The 24,244-nt window shown below is 35.5% G+C and overlaps 2 protein-coding genes across 3 annotated transcripts; one reads left to right on the top strand and one right to left on the bottom strand.

Annotated features, from left to right (window-relative positions):
* Positions 1–1,451: 1,451 nt before the first annotated feature.
* Positions 1,452–9,148, bottom strand: LOC115977184 (phosphatidylinositol N-acetylglucosaminyltransferase subunit A-like). 2 transcript variants are annotated; one of them, XM_031098885.1, is made up of 9 exons: positions 8,969–9,147; positions 6,440–6,576; positions 5,338–5,910; positions 4,322–4,476; positions 3,100–3,190; positions 2,847–2,963; positions 2,493–2,596; positions 1,963–2,053; positions 1,452–1,878 (listed from the first exon to the last, which is right to left on the bottom strand). In XM_031098885.1, the coding sequence occupies exons 2-9, from the start codon at positions 6,557–6,559 to the stop codon at positions 1,771–1,773; spliced, it is 1,359 nt and encodes a 452-aa protein (XP_030954745.1). In that variant the 5' UTR covers positions 6,560–6,576; positions 8,969–9,147; the 3' UTR covers positions 1,452–1,770. The 2 variants fall into 2 exon arrangements, with proteins under 2 accessions (XP_030954745.1, XP_030954746.1); XM_031098886.1 differs by lacking the exons at positions 1,452–1,878; positions 1,963–2,053; positions 2,493–2,596 and adding an exon at positions 2,604–2,742 and having other exon boundaries at positions 8,969–9,148.
* On the top strand, positions 8,348–23,673 carry LOC115973825 (dicer-like protein 4). The gene is made up of 12 exons (XM_031094066.1): positions 8,348–8,522; positions 13,785–13,866; positions 14,002–14,267; positions 14,368–14,642; positions 14,720–15,129; positions 15,393–15,493; positions 19,051–19,268; positions 19,413–19,622; positions 20,359–20,820; positions 20,901–21,173; positions 21,990–22,316; positions 23,354–23,673. The coding sequence occupies exons 1-12, from the start codon at positions 8,348–8,350 to the stop codon at positions 23,489–23,491; spliced, it is 2,937 nt and encodes a 978-aa protein (XP_030949926.1). The 3' UTR covers positions 23,492–23,673.
* Positions 23,674–24,244: the final 571 nt, after the last annotated feature.

The following is a 24,244-nucleotide window of genomic DNA, read 5'->3' on the forward strand; positions in this document are numbered from 1 at the left end:
TTTTTCCGATCCCTCCTTCACGAAGAGTCCTTCACATTATATATCCTCTTTTGGACCATCCTCATCCTACACCTGTTGATCATTCTCTTTTTCTGATCCCCCCTTCACGAAGAGTCCTTCACATTATATATCCTCCTTTAGACCATCCTCATCCTACACCTGTTGATCATCCAAGCCTTTACTTGAGTACATGTCTCATTAGACACCCTTTCTAGTTCTCTGTGAGTTGTGGTAGCCAAGGTAGTACTATTCAGAGATCTTTTCCACATAAATGCGGCCAGAAAAGCAGCTGCAATGCATTTAATGCAGTGGTGGCAGCTTTCCCTTAGATATTTCTAGGTCTCCTTCCTTCTCGTATGTTCATGAGACATGTCCCTATCATTGGAGTTTCTTGGAAGATTATTTTAATTGCTGGATTACATACTTTGAATTATATTCATCAAGTCCGAGGAGGAGCTCCTCCTTGGACAACCTTTCATTTGCTCTCTACTTATGGGACCAGAACTACAAATATCTAATAATTATTTGCTCCTCCTTGAACCTATCTATATCCTCGGATAAAGCCTAAGACCCAATATACGATCTTGGGTCCTTACCCCTACATTACCTTTTTCAAAGATAATTAATTCAATGTAATTAGAGTTTTTTTTTTTTGATGAAATGTAATTAGATATTTGAATTCAATCGAAAAGGATAAATTATGCACAAAGATAAATTACCTAAGTTATTCCAATTAGTAAACCATAATAGTTTACTTCCCTTTATTAGAAAATAGAGGTTCAAATCTCTATCACCCATTAAAATTAAGAAAAACGGTACACTACCAATATGAACTGAGCTCACTAAAAAACAAATATTTAAATCTCTCTCATCCATTTATATTAGGTAAAAAACCCTTTTACACACTTGTAGATCAAAATACTATCAAAATAAACTGAGCTCGTAAAATGAACCAAAATAGATGAAAAAAAATGATCGAAGTGAATCAAAATAGACTAAAGTGGACCAAATGAACTAAAATAAACCACATAAACCAAAGTTAACCAAAATGAACGAACTGGCAAAAGTAATGGACCGAAATGCTACGCAGGTGGCTCAACAAGACCACAATAACAATAAATATTAGGTTTTAACTTTTAGATATTACATAAATAAAAAGATTTCTTTTATTTTCTTATATATATATATATATATAATTTGATAAAAGAAATTAAATTCTAGATACCTCTATTAAAAACATCATGAGATGCCAATTGTGCTATATACTCATCTGCCTTAATTTTTACTTTCCACTTTTTTTTTTGTTTTCTGTTTTTTTTTTTTTTTTTTTTTTTTTTTTTTTTTTTTTTTTTATTCATGCGTGTGAAGATATTCACTTGAAATATGGTAGGATGCTAGAATTTCTTTCGTTTGCCTACAAAATTTATTTTGGTATCGTTTTGAGAGAGGGATTGTACAAATTAACAAAGGCAACATTTAAATTAGCGTTACTGGATCATACCATCCGATCCACTTACACCTTGGTGCTGTCACTACATCAAACTAATATCTAGGTTTGCCTCAATGTCCAACTTGCATCATGGCCATTTTGATTTACAGTTGGACCTGGTGACTAGAGACCCTTGTAGCTCTGTTTGATGAATGAGGAAAATTGCCCTATTTTATAAGCACAATTACATATTGTACATTACATACAGGCATGTATGTTATGTATGTAAAAATATTCTCGTAAAATGTATACATGTAAAGGAACCGAACGCTTGGAAATAATCATCTCAAACTGTTGTCCTCGTTGAAGGCTTGGAAGTCCTGTGATATCCCTCTATCTTCATCATGGGATAGAACAATATCAGGTACCACCTCAATATCCTCTGCAGGCTATAATGGAATGTGAATGGAAGATGAGTGCCACACAGAAAACAAGATAATGCAGAAATCGCAAAAGGATACAAGAAGCGCTACCTTCCATAGTTGCAATAGTCGCCATAATATAAAATCGATGATCATAACCAAGCAAAACAGCTTGCCTGCCCAAGCTCCACATGTGAGGTACCTGATAAACAAATTAAGCCCATCAGCAACCCTTGAATTGCCTTAATGCAAACTAATTTCCCTCAATTTTTCACACATCTAGACCTAAACAAAACTACAAAATTTTAAGTTCTACACCCCCCATAGACAAAAATGGGGGGAAAAACTATTGAACAAATTATTTTATAAAATTTCTGAATCAAGTATGTCGTGTTGTATTAGTACAAGAAGCATCATGGCTGTTGGTAGCCAATTTAACCAATATTGATGGTACCAGACAAACAATCTTAATTTAAATTTTATGTTCACCTAATGAAGATTTGTTTTTCATTTGCACAGTTAATCATAATAATTGATGATTGATACTGTATGTACAACAAATTTATTTTAGTGGTACTTGCTTGACTTGCTTTAATGGAACACGTGAGCATCAAATAAAACGTAAACTTTTAATATCATACCGTGACAGCCGTTCTAGAAGACTTTGATTAGAGCAATTCAGAGCATGGTCATACACAATCTCTGTCCTTTTTGCAACATCATGCCAATCATAGAGCTTCTTCATCTATCAACAAATAATGAAACAAGAGGACCAGATTGGCCATGGTACAATTAATTAAATATTTATAAAGCCATGAGCCTTATAGCTCAACTGGTTGGCACCTCCAGATGTTTCCACTGAAGATATCTAAGGTTCAAATCCGCCCTCCCCTGTTGTAATTATTGAATTATCCAAATATATATATTCGTAAAAACCTTTTTTTGATAAGTGTATATTCGTAAAAACTAAAGTATATTTTAAAGAATGCACTCACGCGATTGTGCATATCTTGGGGGTCAATCATAGGAAGTATAGATATCGCCTTCTTGATTGCTTGTACCATATCAGTAGGATCTGGCTCCGCAAGAACAATCATGTCATCTGGCAGAACCTATTAGGATAGAAGGGGTTAGCTAAACTAAAATATTACTTTAAAAAATCTGGAAACTCATCTATTCCAACAAAGATGTAATTTACAAGAGACTATTATATCAACCAGGTACAGAAGAAACATCTCATATACATGCCTCTGGGACACCTCCTACGCGTGTACTGACTGTTAATAATCCACAACTAGCAGCTTCTAATATGGCTATGCAAAAAGCTTCTGTTAACGAACTGCCAAAAGGGCACAAATTAGATCAGACAAATAGAAGAAAAATATATCTTTTTTGGCTACAATAAAAGTAATGCCAATTTTATTACAATTGCAATGCTGCAGATTTACATACTATGCATGCTAAACAGAGTAAGTATTATTTATGTTTCAGGACCTTCAATAGTTTTTGTGGCTCATCTCAAGATTGGCAGTTCACAATCACCTTAAAGTTGAACCTGAGGAAAAATTAAAGAGAGCCTCATCATAAATCTAACAACCCAAGGCATAGCTGGGTGTGTCTTGTGTCACTATTGCTTTCTGTTTAGCAAGAATTATCTATATCATGCCCTCTTTTGCCTATTTCTGTGCATGTGTTTTATCTGAAATGAATTAATCTTCTCCAGCCTTTTTTATGGAGTCTTTTTATAAGAAATTAATTTATTTAAAAAAAAGAGAAAAAAAAAAGAAAAAATAACAAAAAGGGGAGCAATCTTAGTACAGGGATGCGTGCAAGAGAAATAAATGACAGCACTTTGAAGGGAAAACTGCGGAACTCCTTGTCATGATTGAAAACTTAAGCATGTGATGCAGGAAAACCACATCAGCATGCCTTTCAGTCCTTGGCATCAATTTTACTTTCTTTTAATGGTGCCTCAAGACTAACATTGTACGAGTCATTATGTAGTTGCTGTTGCTCTCTTATACTTGCTTTTCATTTAGGCCTTCTTGTCACCTACTTTTCTTTTTCACTTTTTTTTTTTTTTTAATCTCAAAAGTATAAAAACTATTTGAAATAAATTAGGCAACTTCAAAAGATATATTTCAAAAGTATAAAAACAATTGTAGAATGTAGACTACTTCAAAAGAAAGTAAACAAAAAAAACTGTAGAATGTAAACCATAAGAAAGCAACATTGTACAACTCGTATACAATTGTAAGATGAACAAATATTCCTCAGTTTTACTAGCAAAATAAATTACCAAATTCATAATTGGTTACATCTAATTGTAAGATGAACAGATATTTTGAATTTTACCAACAACCATACTTTCAAGTAAGTTCATCTAGATACCAAATGAAAGTAAATTACTTATCTACACAATTGAAATGAAAGTATAGTAAGTGGAATAAGATCTTCCATGAATACCTACCTATTTAAGAAAATATGGCCAGAAATTAAGACAGACCGTACTTGAGCATGCGGTACAGCACCCAACATTTCTACTCGATCTTGAAGAGAATGCTTCTCCCTCATCTCTTCCAACCGTACCCGCTTAGGTCCATCTCCTCCAACAATAAAACGAACCTTAAAATACAGTTAAAAAAAAAATAAGCGGTGATCTCTTCTCATTTTCCCCCAAAAAAATTTAACAAAAATCCTAATCCCATACACCCCCACCGAACAACAAGGTGAGCCCTTAATATCTATACATTATTTAGAAAATTAAAAAAAAAAAAAAATGCTAATAATACAATCAATGATGTTATGTATTCAACTATCCTGCCTTAAATCTTTTTGACATAAGGATTTCCTTATAACAAGGACTGAAACTCCCCTTAGATTCAAGAGAAAGTACAACAGGATTCAAAAGGAATAGCTAATTCATGCTATTCGTCAATCACAAAATTCTTTGAAATTCATAGTTAGACCTCTGAATTATAAGCATCAGTATATATATATATATAACTGAAAGGTTATATTGGAAATATAGAACATCACAAACCATGCACATAGGAAGTGTACAAGGGATGCTAGAAACATCATCTAAAGCATCAGTATACATTGTGCTGTTGTCATATTCTATTTGAAGGAATGAAGTGAATGACTCTAACACCAGTGCGAACACCTCGGGTGTTTTTCCTTTATTTTTTCTCCTGTGGGAGAGAAAGGTCAAGCAACAGCATAGTAGAAGAGGCATATCAAAGAATCACCTCTTATTTCCTTTAGGGATTTGAAGGGGGAGGGGGGTGTGACTTTCATGGCTGAGTTGGCTTACATTGAAGCCTCCAAAGCATTGTAGTCATATATATAACTTTAGCCATTTAGGTGAACATAGAATCAGGCCATAGTTCATGTTACTGCCTTATCAAGGAAAAAAATAAAATGAAGTATAAATGCCAACGATCATGAAATGAACCCAATATAAAATAATGTCTTTTAACTCACGTTAGGATACATACGGCATACTTCGGGAATGACTTCAACCAGCAGATCCGCACCCTTCCGATAAACCAATCTACTTATCACAACAATAATAATTTCATTACCACTGGGTCGCTCTGCAGCAGGCTTGAACATAGCTGTGTCAACAGCATTAGGTATAACATAAACCTTTTCTGGTGGCAGTCCTGAACGTAGCACAGTGTTTTCTTTGCTTGTGTGAGAAACACAAATGGCCTGACTTACATCTGCTAAAGTAAACTGCAATACCTTATTCATGTGGATGCTTCCCACATCAGCAAAACCATAGAGTGAATGATCAGTAAATACCACCTTGTACCCCATAGTGCGGGCATGCATCAGAGCTTCATGACAAAGAGTTGAGAAGGCTTGATGTCCATGAACCAATGATATTTGTTCTCGAATAAGGATAGTCCTTATAATAGGAAGTGTCCCGTAGAAGGTTGGTAATGTATTCTGCAAAAGAAATGGTTTCCATGGCACATAGTAGACTTTCAGACCACCTGTCATATATCTCACTCCAGAACGATTTCCATAGGCATGAGTCATAACCACCACCTGAACAATGAAATAAAAAAAGTTTTTTTCATCAAGGACAACTAAAACTAAAACTCAATGCAGCAGCTATTCAGTAGACAGCAGGCTCTTGACATCACAATCGATTTCCAAGAAAGTAAAATTAAAATAAAGAGAGAGAGAGAGAGAAAGGAAATGGTAAGGCGATAGAAAGAAAAATAATGATAATAAAATGGACAATTTAAATTTTCTTTTAGTTGTCAAAAAATCTATTTAAAATGTTCTTCTATAAATTTATGAAGAGATAAATAGCAAGCAAGTTATAGAGATCAAAAGCTTGTTCAAAAAATATTTTTAGAGAGAGAATCTTCAACTTCATTAAAAAATGGGGAAAATACGACCACCAGAAAAAAAAAAACTTTCCATTTGTATATTCCTCCAACTCTTCTCTTTATTTCCTTCCCAATCAAACAGAATAGACCCTTTGTAAAATTTCTTCCTCATTGCCTCTAGCAATGTTCAAATGAAATAGCAAGGAGTTGAACCTCCAAAGCAAATAACAATCTCTAACCTTGTGACCAAGCTTTAGTAGGCATTGTGACAGTAAATATATGTGATTCTCCACACCACCAAAGTTGGGATAGAAAAAATCAGAGACCATCAGAATCCTATGCCTTTTTGAGTCACCCATAATGTCATCTCAATCATCTGCAACAAAGATAATCTTCTATTTATGAGATAGATATTATTTATTCAAGATGTAATAGCTTGATGAGAAAGTTAAAAACTACCAGCAAATCACATCATCAAAAGAGTAGAGGAAGAGCTATGATAAGCAGTGTCAACTAGTAGGGAACTTTTTATATTATGTTTCAGGTTATTTCTAGTAAAATTAGAATAAATATATATTAATCCAAGGAAACCTTCTAGCGGAGAAAAGAAGAAGGTGAAATTGTGAAAACGGTAAGAGAGAGAGAGGCCCAGCTACCTCAAATTAGTCAGAAATTGCTTTCGTGACTTCAAAGGAAATTGTTACGGGGGGAATTCGCAGTTTCTTTATCGAATCTAAGTTAATCCAATTGGTATTAGAGGGGGGAAGTTTTTTTTTCTTACAGATTTTCAAATATGGCAAACATTTTCATGAGATCTGTGTTTATGGGCAAGAAAGCAGCACAGTGGTTGATGTCTAAAATTGAGATTATTGTCGTTGAAGATAATGCCAAACAATTTTTCATGTTTCAGGGCGGTGATACATGAATACCAAAATGCAAATATAAATTTCAAATTACACATAAGATAAACAGAAGGCAGATGGATTTTGTTTTTTACCCAGCAGTTGAGACATTGAATGTAGTGTACTATTGCTTTTTTTAAAAGAAAAATGTAGGGACAATCCTTTGCTCAGGCTGCAAAAACTAGAGCAGCAGAGCAGCCATGGAATCCCTCAAAATAGTTTTGGTAATGTGGGCCTATCACACTATCGATATCATATCATCATGATAGTGCACCATGATAAACCTCTCCAGTGGAAATACCACGCCACCCCTTCCTCAAGAGGGAAGCACTCAGCGTTAGGTGGTAAATGGTAACTAAAATAGTACTAGTATTATTGTTTATGTGGCTGCAACTAGATGTCACATGAGGATATATTGGTAAGAATTCAAGAGAGGGATATACAATTATTTTGGATCAATTCCAGCCCATGGCAGAAACGAGAGATAGTGAAGAACTGAAGATTCCAAAGAGAGGGTGACAGTTTTGAGGCTGGTCTGGTCAGGTGCTGAGACTTGAAAGATTGTCAAAATGAGACTGCATATGCTAGTACTGCTACAATGTCACATGCTCGAAAGCAAAGTTTGCAATTCCTTGTCCATTGGAAGAATATTTTGGTATCAGTCTATTCCAGCATACCATTTCAGATTTACGGCTAAATATAACTTAAGTCTTCATCACATCTAATTTCATAACTAAATTAAATCCATGTTAAGAGCATGATTTGAACTGCAAGATATGTCTTCATGGTAAAATATGTCTCATGCTTCTCTTCCTTACTCTTTCTGGTTCTATGTTGTTCAGACAGCTATTTTTCTTGCTATTTTTCTCATTAATCTTCACCCCACATCTGTACTTCAGTCTCGTTCTCCTTGGTCTAAGTTGTATCACTCTAAACCAACCCTTTCTCAACTTAAAGTCTTTGCTTGTGCCTGTTATCCATATCTTAGACCTTACACTTCTCACAAACTTGAACCCAGAACCAAGGAATGCACTTTTATAGGCTATTCTGTTCAATCCAAAGGTTATTTGTGTCATGGCAGATCCACTCAAACCATTTATACCTCCAGACATGTCTTGCTCGATGAAAGTTTATTTCCTTTTGCTTCTCCTAATACATCTCATACTTCCTCTTCTGTTTCTCCTGCTTCTTCTTCTTCCATTGATCCTTTACAGCTGTCAAACTTACTACATCTTCATTCTACCAATGCTCATTCACTCTACTCCTATTTCTTCTCTAGACCCAATTCCTAATTCCGTCGCTCTTCCCTCCTTTGCTGTTCCAGATTCTGTTCCTCCTTCAGAAGTCTTACCAACTACTCAGTCTCAACCTCCACTTCCTGTTGTCAATGTGCATCTTATGCAAACCAGGTCCAACCATGGTATTACCAAACCTAAGCTGTGTTACCAGGCCACCATTTATTATACCAAAACAGAACCACCAAATTTCAAAGTGGCTTCTAATTTCTAAACATCCTCAGTGGTGTTCAGCTAACAACCATGAATCAATCAATAGCTTAGCCTAATGGGACCAAATTTCAAATACCAAATCAAGAAAATTAAATTTAGGATGAATCAACAGCTCAAAGTGCTCACAGAAATAATATCAAATCAAAGTATCAAACTCACATATTCTAAGAAGAACAAGAAAACAAAATTGACAAGATAAACCCCATCTCAAATTGCAGAAATGTCTGAATAAGAAACCTAAAAAAAAAAAAAAACTACATCAAGTTGACAAGCATGAATCAATGGGTCAGGGGCCATTACTCAACGCTCAACATCTCAATCAATCGGAAGCCATTAGAAAGAATGAGAATGAAATTACCTGCCATATAAACAAGAAACCGACCCCCACGGCGGCGATGGGCGGATCCTCAACCCTTCAAGGTGGCGGCGATGGGTGAGCTCGGAAGTCGAGGGAGAGAGAGAAATGTGACCTGAGAGAATGGTGTGGGAAACGAATGGTGATTAAACGAAACAACGGTCTTGGTGCCTTTGGTATAAAAATTAAATAAATAAATAAAAGAAACATAGATTTACAGTTTTTTTTTTTTTTTTTGCTTTTTTTTAATCTATTACCTAAACAAATAATAAATAAGATTGTATGTAAGTTGCTCCCGCTAAAACTCATCAATTAAACCTCAAAAGTCAAAACTTATCAACTAAATCTTTTAATATATATTAAAAATACTTAGTATTCTTAAAATATAAAAAAATTAAAAAAAAAAAAACCCTCTACCCCCACTATCAACTACCCAACCACTACCCCTACTAACATCCCCGATCTTCGGACATCATTCTCCATTATCGCTGATATTTTGTAGTACCTACTAATGTCTCTAGTCTTCGGTCGTCATTCTCTATTGTCGTTGATTTTTTGTAGTATTTTTAGTATTGCAATTAAACACTTGAATTTTTTATTTATAAATATTTTCATATGAAATAATTTTATAATTATAAAATTATAATTTGTATATGATTCCATAATTTTAAAGAAACCTCTTTCAAGTTTGCAGTTTGCTATTACTTGATAAATAATTATTTTCGTTAAAAAAAAAAACTCGAGAATATGAAGATATTGAAATTGAAAACATTAGTGATGATCTTTGATATACGGCCTAAGAAAGTTTTTAAAATTGATAAAAGTGGCACTGTGGCAGTTTTCTTAGAAAAGTAATAAATCTTCAAAAAGTAGATTTTGATAGCCAAATTACCAAACTGGAAATGAAATACTATTGCCACGAAAATCCAGTTTTTAATATAAAAAATGTTTATAAAGCAAAACCAAGTATTTGTTTAATATTATGAAAGTAAGATTTTATTTGCTTGATAAAATATATGGAAGTAAGTAGGAAACAACTTTTTTTTTGCTTGAAAGTAGGAGACTATTTTTTTTTTGAGAAGAAAGTAGGAGACTATTTAAATGTTAAGTGTGGGCCCGAGAGGTCTGCAACCTAGCCCAAACTCTACCTGGGCCCAGAACCCGTGCCGAGGGGGTATCTTGCCGAGGACGAATGGTCAGTGGCCGACATGGCGAAGGGAACGGCCGAGGACTTACCCTGTCCTCGGCATTCCGGAGCTGTAATAGAAAGGCCCACACTGCGGTGTAGGCAATCCCCAAACAGCCCCCTCCAGGGGATGTGAACGAAATGGGGCCCATAGGGAAGCAGGGTGTGAAAGTTGGACTAAAGAAAACGCGTCCTTTCTTCAGTAAATGCACCTGCCAATACCCAGAGATGGTTGAAAAGAAAAGATGTTTGGACAGTGTGAACCTTGATCCATGCAACTAATAGAAAGTTAGATGGGACGGCTGACGGGACGGATACAGAGATAAGCTCCCGCCTGACCTACAAGTGGAGGGTCAGGATCAACCAGGCCGGACTATATAATAAAAAGGAAGGTGCGCCAAAAAGGGGGCTGGGAAAAATGGCAAAAAACGAGAGCCTCCCAGCCCACCTCCAGGAGAAGTACTCTAGGGGTGACGATCGTTTAACCTTGTATGAACGCCATGAAAAACCCATCGCCTATCGATCAAGGCCTAGCCTTTCAAACCCACGCTCTACAAATGATATTGTTAGGGCCGTTTTACGTGCGAACCCGACACTGTTACGGTCCGCCACGAATCGTGACCCTACATATATATATATATATTTGGTGGCCAGCAGGGGGTTCATTTGAACCCCCTGGGCTCCAAGTAGAGCCGCCCATGTCCAGTAAGCCACAAGAATCCAAAACTATGCCAAATTCCTCCATTTGCTTGTACGACGGCGGATAGGAGCTTTGTTTCTCAACTGCATATAAAATGGCATTGAAGTCTCTGATGCAACACCAAGGACCATCCACAAAAGTAGCAAGATGAGCTAACAAAGCCCATGATTTTGTTTTTTGATCAGTCCTAGGCCACCCATAGAAACTGGTTAAAAACCAGTCAAACCCATCATCCTCCACCACTTTGGCCAAGATATGATTATCTGTATAGTTGATCACATCCAATTACACGTATTAGATTCAAATGACTATTCCCCTCCAAAAAAAAAGAAAAGCTTCAAATGACTATTATTCCATATAGAATATCTATTCCCATATATATATATATATATATATATATATTACTAACTGCTTGGAAGTGGTCGGATCAATTCAGCGTTGGCCGGTTTCATCGGCGTCGATCAGATTCTGAACAGGTTTATTTATTTTTTTTTTTAGAGAGTTTTTAACCTATGGCGTCCGCTCCTGATGATAGCTCTTTCTCATCAGACTAAGACACCAATCAGTTTTTGGTGTAGGCGGGAATTGAACCCCAGATCTCTTATACAACTATCAGAGACTTTACCAGTTGAGTTAACTGGAACCCACTTGAACAGGTTTATATATATATTTCATTGAGTTTTTTTTTTTTTTTTTTTTAATAAAAAAAACATAAAACAAAAGTAATCACATGGGTGTAAAAGTTGGCAGAGAAAAGGCATGATACAAATAATTAGAGTTTATTTATTCATTTTCTATTGATTTTAAGTAGACCATTTTCTATAGATGTAATTTTGTCAATTGGATTTTATTTTTATGTAATGGGTTTGGTTATGTATTGTCAAAGTTATAACTATTGTACGGTTAATTGAAGATATCTCCTAGCCAAGTAAATCTTGATTTAATAGTGATCAATTAGTCATGCACATAATACAATTAATAGTAGTTAAAAAAAAAAAGAAAAAAAGAAGAAGAAGAAGAAGTACTCATTTATACTATAATCAATCTTAATAACATATTAATTTAACCGAATATCTTAATGTAGGGTCACGATTCGTGGCGGACCGTAACAGTGTCGGGTTCGCACGTAAAACGGCCCTAACAATATCATTTGTAGAGCGTGGGTTTGAAAGGCTAGGCCTTGATCGATAGGCGATGGGTTTTTCATGGCGTTCATACAAGGTTAAACGATCGTCACCCCTAGAGTACTTCTCCTGGAGGTGGGCTGGGAGGCTCTCGTTTTTTGCCATTTTTCCCAGCCCCCTTTTTGGCGCACCTTCCTTTTTATTATATAGTCCGGCCTGGTTGATCCTGACCCTCCACTTGTAGGTCAGGCGGGAGCTTATCTCTGTATCCGTCCCGTCAGCCGTCCCATCTAACTTTCTATTAGTTGCATGGATCAAGGTTCACACTGTCCAAACGTCTTTTCTTTTCAACCATCTCTGGGTATTGGCAGGTGCATTTACTGAAGAAATGACGCGTTTTCTTTAGTCCAACTTTCACACCCTGCTTCCCTATGGGCCCCATTTCGTTCACATCCCCTGGAGAGGGCTGTTTGGGGATTGCCTACACCGCAGTGTGGGCCTTTCTATTACAGCTCCGGAATGCCGAGGACAGGGTAAGTCCTCGGCCGTTCCCTTCGCCATGTCGGCCACTGACCATTCGTCCTCGGCAAGATACCCCCTCGGCACGGGTTCTGGGCCCAGGTAGAGTTTGGGCTGGGTTGCAGACCTCTCGGGCCCACAGATGAAATAACAATTTTGAAAATGAAATCAAATTTGATGGATCACCAAAATAAAATTTTCAAAATTGATAGACCATAATGAAAATACCCCACTCTCTAATTGGTTTCATTTTCAAATTTATTTTTTCATGTCTTATATTTACTGATGGGTCACATTAGTTACAGGCATGGACGAATCAAATGAAAAATTTCAGACTCAAAGAATCAAAATAAAAATAATCACAATCTATCAACAAAATAAATAAAAAATAAAAAAAGTACTCTTAAATCTTAATTAATAAAAATCTAATAAGAACAACCAATGACTCAATGACGTAGCCGTGTGGGCCTGTGGCCTTTGTAAAGAGCGATGAACCTGGAAGATGCTTCACAAAAAGCACCATACTTCAACTGCGATCGAATCGCGGACCTTAGAGCATTCGCAAGTAAAGTCGTTCATTTCGAGGCCCCCACGCAACAAACCAGTACGGAAACCTCTCTCTCTCTACTCACTAGACAGACAACCAAACAAACAAATAATATAAAAAATGCTAGAAATAAAAACTTAAAAAATAAAAATTTACAAATTTCTGATAAGCGATTATTGATAAGTAAAAATGTGATGTTATTAATGGACTCAGATGAGAACTAGTAAGAAACTGGTTATTTGTAAAAATATTATAAAATAATTTGTACCGGTAACATTACACGTAGAGACTAACATATCCGAAATTTGTGCTACTACAATTCTCGAAAAAAATAAAAATAAAAATTGTGCTACTACCAGTTAGGTACTCAGGTTTAATGCATTTAAAAACTTACTAATTTGGTATTTAAATTCAACTTGGTTTCTAAGATAGTTGAAAAAAAAAACACTTGTTTAAAAACTAAGTTGAAACTTACTAATTCGGTATTTAAATTTAACTTAGTTTCTAAGATAGTTGAAAAAAATAGAGTGTTTAAAAACTAAGTTGGCTTTTAAGGACTAAATTGGTCAGTGGTACATGTATCAGTGTATGAATTATATGCTCACGCAAAGACTTTTGTTGTTGGTCGGTCCATTGGTCTTCTCTCTCTCTCTCTCCCGCACATACACTGATACATATACAAACTCGCGCTCTCTCTCTTTCTCTCGCACATACACACACAAACAGAGATTACTGACAAAAAGTTGATTCATCTGGTGCTTCTATCAGCTCTGGATATAGCATCTCATTACTTCATGAATATTGTTCAAAACTTCCCTGTGATGAGTATGCCCTTTTACTAATTATGATCATCATTTCACTTGAAAATTATGAGTTTAACCACTTAAAAACTTTGTGAACTTTGTATAACTGATCATATCTATATTTTGAGATGTAATGTATGGTTTCTTTTCTTGGCAGGTTTTTTTATCCCAAGCCAGAATTCTTTTATTTTGATGACTTAGGAGGTACTGTCTGCCACATAAATTTACCTCCCAGTGCTCCACTACGTCGTGTTATTGGCACACCACAATCTTCACTTGAAGCAGCTAAAAAAGACGCCTGTCTGAAAGCAATTGAAATGTTACATAAAAAGGGTGCCTTGAATGACTATCTCCTGGTTGGGCAAGATGATGTAGATGTAGACGGAATGGGGCTGGATTCTTCTGACTCAGATAGCTGTGAAGGTTGAAGCATTGAGCCAAAGCAATTTTGCTTATTAATGTTTCTTCTCTTCTTTTTTGTCATTATGTCATATCAATTGTCTTTGATTTTGCATGTTGTCAGGTGAGGATCCACGAGGTGAACTGCATGAGATGCAAGTTCCTGCTGTGCTAAAAGAACCGTGGACTAACTTGGAGAATCCTGTCCATTTTTACTCTTACTACATAGAATTTATTCCACATCCTGAGGATAGGGACTACAAAAAATTTGGTCTATTTGTCAAAGCAGCCCTGCCTGAAGAGGCCGAGAGAATGGAACTTAAACTTCATCTGGCTCGTGGTAGATCTGTGATGACCAAGTTTGTGCCATCGGGAGTTGCAGAATTTGATAAAGATGAGGTAGATGGTATTTGTTGGACAAAAAGTTTATGATGGTAAACTAATTTTCTCACATTGTCCGATTTATATTTTTACAGATTGTGCTGGCACAGAATTTTCAAGAAATGTACCTCAAGGTCATCCTTGACCGATCAAAATTTGTTCCTGAATCTGTTTCCTTGGGAAAGAGCAATACTTGTGAATCAAATTCATTGACCTTCTACCTGTTGCTTCCAGTAATTTTGCATGATAGTGATAAAAAAATTACCGTAGATTGGAAGATTATTAGAAGATGTTTATCATCCCCTATTTTTAGGACCCCAGAAGATGCCGTGGAAAAGGAAAATTTCCCTTTGGGTGATAATTTGCTACTTGCCAATGGTTGCAGAAGCATAAGTGAGGTTAAGGATAGTTTAGTGTATGCCACTCCATACAAACAGGGTTTTTTCTTCATCACTGGCATAGTTGATGGAAAGAGCGGATACAGCCCTCATTCAGAAACTTCAAGGTATGCAGAGCACTTGTATGAGAAGTATGCAACTAGGCTTCTTGACACTTCGTTTGACTATTTGTACCATTTTGGATTGCTTTTGAAACACATGTTATGCCTAATTTCTGCTTATTGAAAGGGAATTTGTTAATATATAATGAACTTAAAAGCATAGTAGTAAATATCTAAGTTTTATATATGTATACAAAATATACTGTAACTTCTGTTGCTTCTCTTTTATTAATTTATTAAATCATTTTTTCTTAAATGTTGGAAGTCAGGTTTCGCGTTCAACTCAAATACCCTGAACAACCACTTTTACAAGCAAAACCGCTTTTTGGCTTGCGTAACTTGCTACATAACCGAAAGCCAGAAGATTCAGGTAATTATTTTATTTGGTTTGTCATACTTTGTTGGGGTTAATTGCATTAAGTGATTCCTGCTTGAGTTGCAATTCTATTAATTTTGGAGTGTGTTGCATCTCAACCATTTTTTCCTGTATGTTTTGTCTGGTTGCATCCTCTGTATACCGCCATCCCCCTCATTTGCGCGCGCACACACACATGTATTTAAAATTCAGTGTATAATTAAGCTTTTGCTGCAAAGATTTGGTGTTTGTTGAGTTGAATACTTTCGTAGTCCTAATGATATTTCCATTTGGTACTAAAAGCAATAAGAACTTCTATGCGACTAAAGCCTTTTTTTAACACTGGTAACTAAATGCGAACCTCGTGGGTCTTGAAACCCATGACCTCACCCTTCACCTGGTCTTACAGGGGAGGTGGTGCCAGATAGAGTTCATTGTTGGCTAACACAATTAAAAGAAACAATCCACTGTATTGAAGTTGCTGCATTGTTCGTAATCCATATTCAATTGGATAACTATTTTGAGCTCAGTGGGGTTTATCTACTTGGTGGAAATTAAATGGCAGTGTTGACATAGATAACTTAAATTTTTGGTATGGTATTTTATTAGCGGGGGATTTTGTGGTTGAACCCCAAGACAAGCTCCCAGCTGGTTTGAAAAATTCTGTGTGTTAGGCTCATGCATGGGAGCTTATACATGAGGGATTCTTGAAGTAGATGAAATCCATGGTATGCTGATAGCTATAAGCTCTTGAGACAACAAGTAATTTATCAGGTAGGGTGTGACCCACTTTCATTGCTAGACAACAACTAGAATCTACAAAAGATAAAACTCTTAAGATTAGTGTTAGCTTTTGTAGTAGATGGTTTAGGGTCAGGGGATTTTAGAATAAAAAATCAGGAATAGTAATTGGAGTTTGAGAAAGACAGGATAATATGAAAGAAAGAGTTGGAAATAGAAGATTCCTTCCCATGTAGCTTTCTTTGTTTGGACTGCTGCTTTAGAGAAATACTTGATGATTGACAATTTATGAAAAAGAAAGGTTTGGATATTGGATTGGTGCTACATGTGCAAGTGTAATGGTGAATCGATTAACCATCTCTTTCTTCATTGTCTGGTTGCTATGGATATGTAGTCTATGGTTTTGGGTTTATTTGGAGTAAGCTGGGTTATGCTGCAATCCATTTTAGGGCTACTAGCTTGTTGGCAAGGCAAGTTTGGTTGTCATCGAAATGGTCATATATGGTTAATTGTTCCCCATTGCTTAATGTGGTGTCTTTGGAGGGAGAGAAATAGTAGATGTTTTGAAGATAATGATAGATCCATACCAGACCTCAAGTTATTTTTCTTTAGAACTTTATTGGATTGGTGGTTGCTATGCGAAACCAATCATTCTCCTCTTTTCTTGATTTCCTTGATTCTTGTAATTTTTGTAGTTGATTGTTGACCCCTTGTACACTCCCTGTGTACTAGGGTGTTCCTTTTTTGATATCAATAAAACTTATTACTTATAAAATAAAAATAAAAATAAAAGAGAAATATAATATTGAATCCTAGATTTAGAATTAAAGCATAAATAATCTTCCATACCTCAAAGAAGGAAATCAGAACTATTTATATGCTAGAAATTCTAGCATACATTGAATACTAGACGTAGAATAGGTCATATCACAAACGAGAACTTAAAATGGCAAAACCATAATTTGTTCACTGCTTTTGTGGTGTACAAGATACATGTGCTGCGGTAAGTTGAATTAAAGGTAAAAAGAACAAATAAGGGGGCTAGCAAATATAAGTAATATCTTAATGGATGCTTAAATGAGCTCTCATTGAGGTGGCACTTCCTCCATTTGTAAAAGAAGTTGGAGGGTGAGGACATGGGTTCAAAATCCACCGAGCATCTGTAACTTATCAATTAAAAAAATAAGTTAACTCCTTAATCTAAAATAAATGGTCTAGCTGATAAAAGTGATATCTTAATGGATGCTCCAAATATGAGACTAAGGCTTGGTTGTTGTTTTTGTTGGATCTTAATGGATGCTCCAAAGTTACTGGGGTACGTTGTATCCTGATAGGCCACTGAGCAGTTTTGGTTCTTGGAGTTTCAAATGAATGTTATTTGTCTCTCCGTCCACTTCCATTAGTTTCCTTACCTATGTGTCCAATAGAGCAATGACCCGACAACTTTTTTAAATTAAAAATTACAAACCAGCTTGGGTCTAATGGAGCAACCCGTTTCTATTTGGGTCTTTCCCTAATTCAAACCCAGTAACTATGTTGAAAAGAGAGAGAAATACGTTTGAGCCCACGCGATGCTGTCCTGCCCCCCATGTGATGGCATCGTCCTCCCTCCGGCACTCTTGTGGCTGTGCTTGCTCTTTGGTCCTTCGGGTCGGCTTCCATTTGCTTGCTGTGAAAACAATGGGAAAAAAAGAAAAGAAAAAAGAACAAAATCGTGAATCTTATACCCAATTCAGCCTAATACGCGTCCTTGACTTAAGCAGAACTGCAGAAATGGTAAAACACTGTACCCAAAATTATTTTTTTTCCCCATTTTTTGGATTAACATAAACCAAAAAATGCATGACTAAAAAAAATTATTCATGGGTTTATTTAATTTTCATTAGGTTTCTCAACAAACCTACACTTCGGTTAGAGAAATCATTAAAAGATTAAATATTTGTAATAATTTGATAGTTATAACAGGGGAGAGGGAATTTGAACCTTAAATATCTTCATTGAAAATTCGAAAAAGTGCCAACCAGTCAAGTCACAAGACAAAGATAAAATGTTTACTGAAAAAAAAGTGGATATTGGGTACTTTAAAAATTTTGACCATGGTGGCCTTCTTAGGGAGCAAGGTTTTGGCATTGGTCTAGGATGGAGGGATGACTTTCTCAACTAAAATGTGATTCAGCAATGGAAGTAAATGCTTTGCATCTAAGAAATTAACAAATATAGAATAGCATAGAGAGGCCAAAGTTTTGATTAGTCTACGGAGGGGGAGGACGGTGTCGCGTGGGGGTTAGAGCTCAAAAACTCTCTCTCTCTCTCTCTCTCTCTCGTTTCAATTAGATTACTGGGTTTAAATGGGGGAAAGAGAAAGAGACCCAGATAAAAACAGGTTGCTTTATTAGACCCAAGCTTTTGTGTAATTTGTTAATAGTAAAAAAATTGTCACGTCATTGTTCCGTTAGACACATAAACAAGGAAACTAATGGAAGTTGACAAAGGGAATAGTGCTCATTTTTGAAACTTTTGGGACAGTGCTAATTTAAAATTTCAAGGACCAAAAGCGCTCAGCTGTTAAACTTTAGGGACCAAAATTATATTTCGGCCCCTGCCTCCCATATTGAAATGGTTAATGTGAAAGAGAGAAATTGAGTAACAAGTTATTTTATTAAAAAAAATTGAGAGTTTAGAAATGAACATGATGTTGATATAAAATGAAATATGTGTGGGCATAGGTGCTTTTGTTGTACCTCAGTCTCCCTTGGAGCCATTACTGTTTTATCTTGTTTTTGTTTTCTTTAAATAAGAATAATCTTCTTTTTTGAATATGCTCATCTCAGTGTCAAAAACAGAATCACGTAAACTGGAGGAGTACTTTACTGATTTGCCTCCCGAGCTTTGTCAGTTGAAGATAATAGGCTTTTCTAAAGATATTGGTAGTTCGATATCTTTATTACCATCAATCATGCATCGTCTGGAAAACTTTCTTTTGGCCATTGAACTGAAGAAGACATTTTCTGCTGCATTCCCAGAAGGAGCTGAAATTACTTGTGATAGAGTAAGGCTTTCTCATGTATAGTATTAACATAATTGGCTTTGAGGAGAAATGCTAACTTAACTTTATTGTTGCATGACTTTAATTGCACATGATCAATATTTTTGTGGACCCCAATCGCTACTAAAGTTATGAATTTTTTATTAGGTCCTAGAAGCACTCACCACTGAGAAGTGCCAGGAGGGCTTTTCCCTTGAAAGGCTTGAAGTACTAGGTGATGCTTTTCTCAAGTTTGCAGTTGGACGGCGCCTATTTCTTTTGCATGATACCCTTGATGAAGGAGAACTTACAAGGAAACGTTCTAATGTTGTAAACAACTCCAATTTGTGCAAACTAGCAACTAGGAGCAAGTTACAGGTAAATGAATTTTAGGATATGATTCTCATCTACTTATTATAAAAAAAAAAAGGATATGCTTTTTACTTCCCAAATATGAACTTATCTGTCATTCTATCTTGATTTTTCTTTTCATTTGCTTTTGAATTAGTTAACCGAGAAAATTCAACCAATCATCCTAGTGATGAAGTGCAAAATATAAGTGTTCCTTTCCAACATGGTTTGAAGGTGATTAACATGGCACCTTCAAAAACTGAAAAACTAATGTGATTGTTGATGGTCAAATGAAAGTAACAATTTGATATGGCATGTAATGACCTGAGGAAAACGATAGCCACATTTGTGCTTATACCCTCAAAGGACTAGTCAAGCTATAATTGGGGCTCTTTGGAATCATTTATAAACCCAAGATCCACCTAGTAAACACTCGATGTGGGACTCAACACACACCTAGACAGCACACACTCAAACAATCCAATCCTATCATATCCACACAATTTGGGGTATCACATGGCACTTCTTTTCTTTCTGTAAATGTAGTGCTCTCTCTCTCTCTCTCTGGCCTGGAAAACACTCAACTTGTCTGATATTTGAGAAAGTTTTTTGGCTTATATTATTCCCACTACCCAATGCTTCCTGTCAGGTACTGCTGAACGGATAAATTTCAGTTAGGAAAATTAGTACCTTCTACGTTACTGATATTTTCTTTTAATTGGTTTTAATATCTAAGTGTATAGTATTTGCTCTCTTATTTCAGGTATACATACGTGATCAGTCATTTGATCCCTTGAAATTCTATGCTTTCGGTCGCCCTTGCCCAATAATTTGTAACAAGCAAAATGAAGGTTCTACTCATTCCCGGTCAAGTAATCTAGCGGATCGTGCAAGTTTTAATGAAGTCAGGTGCAGTAAAGGTCACCACTGGTTAGATAAGAAAACAATTGCTGATGTGGTTGAAGCTCTTGTTGGAGCATTCATAGTTGACAGTGGCTTCAAAGCCGCAACTAGCTTTCTTCGATGGATTGGCATACAAGTGGACTTTGAAGCCTCACAAGTTTCAAATGTCTGCATTGCAAGCACTAGATACATGCCACTTAGAGCTCGTATGGACATTGGTGCCCTTGAAAATTTGTTAGGGCATCAGTTTCTCCATAGAGGTCTGCTTCTACAGGCATTTGTACATCCTTCTTACAACCAGCATGGAGGAGGCAGCTATCAGGTATGCACTGCTTCTTTTCTACTTCTGGTGTTAAGCAACAGGCATTCCTCTTTGCTTAATGATTTGATGGTTTTGACCAGAGATTGGAGTTTCTTGGAGATGCTGTGTTGGATTACTTAATCACATCATATCTGTATTCAGTTTATCCAAAGTTGAAGCCTGGTCAATTGACAGATTTGAGATCGGTATTTGTGAACAACAAGGCCTTTGCAAATGTTGCAGTAGATAGATCCTTCCACCAATTTCTCATCTGTGATTCCAGTGGCCTTACTGAGGCCATCAAAATTTATGTGGACTCTGTTAAAAATCCTGCACCAGAAGGAAATCCTCATGAGGGGCCAAAATATCCTAAGGTAAACGTTGAAACTCTTGTTTTTATTTTATTTTTGGGGTGGAGGTGTCCCTAATGGGTTTTACATGGTAATATCTTGAAAAGTATTTCTAGTTCCTAGTATATCAATGTTGCTACAATTATCAAATTAAAAAGAAATGAAATTTTTTTTTGATAAGTAAGAAAAAATTAAAAAGAAATGAAATATTGTAAACATTATATGTAAATCAATGTTCTGTCTAATTTCTAATGATTGAAAAGAAAAGAAAGAATATAAATTGATGCGGGATGATAAACTCTAGGAGGGGGATTTTGTTTGGGAAACAAAAGAACAAAACAGAGGAATAGGACCTAGAAATTAGCACTTAGGATTTGCTTGAAGCCAGCATCAAACAAATAAAACAGAAAAATAGATGGAACCTTGGTATCAGCTCCTAGAGCTGTTTGGAGTCAACAACATGCATGATATGAACCTAAGAATCAGCACCAAACACTGGAATAAAACTCCCAACACAAATGTTATAAATCCATAATCAACTGCTTACAATATTTGCATTTGGGGCCCCTTAAATAGGACTCCCAAATTACATCATAGAACTGATAGAAGGAAAGGAAATAAATTTTAACCTAACAGGTGTTAGGAAAGGAAATAACTTCTAATCTATTATATTAAATGGGAAAATAAAAGAGAATTAAATCTTTAAAAATCTCAGCATCCATCAGCATCAATCATGATCAATTAGGTCCTACAAAATCAGTGATCATTAATAGAGCAGTTTTGGTGTCTACACCGTAAACATTACATGTGAAGTTTCTAACGATTCACTTATTGCCTCAGGCTTTGGGTGACTTGGTAGAGTCTTGTGTGGGTGCCATTCTTCTTGATACAGGGTTTAACTTGAACCTTGTGTGGAAGATAATGCTTTCCTTTTTGGATCCAATAATGAGGTTCTCCAGTTTTCAGCTTAGTCCTATTAGAGAACTGAAAGAACTTTGCCAATCTCATAATTGGGTCCTACGAACTTCAGCATCAAAGAAGGATAGAATATTTTCAGTTGAAGTACAGGTGATCGGAGAAGATGTTTGTGTAACTGATTCTGCAACCAACCTGAACAAGAAAGAAGCTATTAGAATTGCTTCACAAAGAATATTTGCAAAGTTGAAGGTAAATCCTTTATGCTTACTTTATGCCTTTTCTCTCCTGTTGTCTCAAGTTTATTAAATTATCTTTTTTCCATTTTTTACTTGACTTCAACTCTGTAAGAACTGAATATCAGTTGTTATCTAAGTAGGGACTACAGCTCTACCTCAGGTAAACTAAATATCATTATTTGGCTTATGTGCTCTCTCTCATCAAGAATTGCCAATGTGCTACAGCAGAATGAGAGAGAGCAGATGATTTTAAAGAAGACCATTTCCACACAGTAGTAGAGAGAGCAGATAATTTTTTACTTGTCAAAAAATTATCTGCTCTCTCTCTTTCTGTTTGTGGAGATTGTCTTCTCTAAAAGTTAATATATCAGGTGAATGCTGACCCGTTTTCTTGCCATTATGTTTTTTCATGCATTAAAGCTGGAACTTTTCGGGCCTTTTAACCATATAATTGTTATATAGATTCATGTAGCCCACTTGGCTTTGGTAGTGTCATCATTTGGATGCTGAACTAGCTTAGTTTATTAATCAATTAATTTGTTTCTGGGGTATGAAGTGGTAGTAAGGAGCTTATTGTTGTTTAAAAATCTCTTTCTCAATTAATTCTTTCTCTAATAATGGGATTATTAAAAGCAAGATCGGGATCTTGCCTTTTTCTCATTTAGCACAAATGGCCCTTGATGTTCTAGAATGACTTCTTTTTCATTTCATTTTTTTTTCTTTTCAATTTGTGTCCCCTTTGTCTTTTCAGATTGTCTTGTTTTGTTTATACTTTTGAATTGATAAAGTGGCAGTATAAAGTATCAATTTTTTTTATTTGTCCAGGAACTCCATATATATATTGCTCATGAAACAGGCACGCATGCTTTATTGTTGCGTATTTATCATTTATTTGCTTTGTTAGGCATATTCTAACCAACTCAAGAAGAGTTTTAATACTTAAATTCCCTGTCCCCCAAAAGAAACCCTCCTCCCCCTTCTACCCCATCACTCTTTCTTTTATGATACTTCATTTTCTGGAGCTCTTTAACTGTGGATGTGGATTTGCAGGCTCAAGGCTACAAGCTCAAGTCATCTTTGGAGGAAGTTTTGAAGTCAAGCTGCAAGATGGAAGCCAAACTAATTGGATATGATGAAACACCTATAGATGTAACTACTCCTGATGCCAAATTACCAAACTGGAAATGAAATACTGCTGCTACAAAAATCAAGTTTTTAGTATAAAAAAAAATGTATACAAAGCAAAACCAAGCATTTGTTTAATATTATGAAAGTAAGATTTTATTAAGAGACAGCTTTTTTTTGGCTTGAAAGTAGGAGACTTTTTTTTTTTTGGAGAAGAAAGTAGGAGACTATTTAAATGTTAAGATATTCGGTTAAATTAATAAGTTATTAAGATTGATTATGGTATAAATGAGTACTTCTTCTTCTTCTTATCTTTTCTTTTTTTTAACTACTATTTTTTTTTTTTTTTTGAGAAAGTTTTTAAACTACTATTAATTGTATTCTGTGCATGACTAATTGATCACCATTAAATCAAGATTTACTTGGCTAGGAGATATCTTCAATTAACCGTACAATAGTTATAACTTTTTTTTTTTTTTTGCTAGGGTACAATAGTTATAACTTTGACAATACATAACCAAACCCATTACATAAAATAAAAAATAAAAATCCAACTGACAAAATTACATCTATAGAAAATTTAAAATCAATAGAAAATGAAAATTATTTGTATCATGCCTTTTCTCTGCCAACTTTTATACCCATGTGATTACTTTTGTTTTATATTTTTTTTTAACACTTAATGAAATATATATATATATATATATATATAAAAGTTGTGAGAAAACAATTAAATTTATTCCCCTACGTTCAAATGAAATAAAACATGCATGTTCGATAGGAAGGAGACAAAAATCTATCATATGTATAGGTTGT

This window comes from Quercus lobata, chromosome 2, assembly GCF_001633185.2.
Source record: "Quercus lobata isolate SW786 chromosome 2, ValleyOak3.0 Primary Assembly, whole genome shotgun sequence".
In the NCBI taxonomy this organism is placed as follows: domain Eukaryota; kingdom Viridiplantae; phylum Streptophyta; class Magnoliopsida; order Fagales; family Fagaceae; genus Quercus; species Quercus lobata.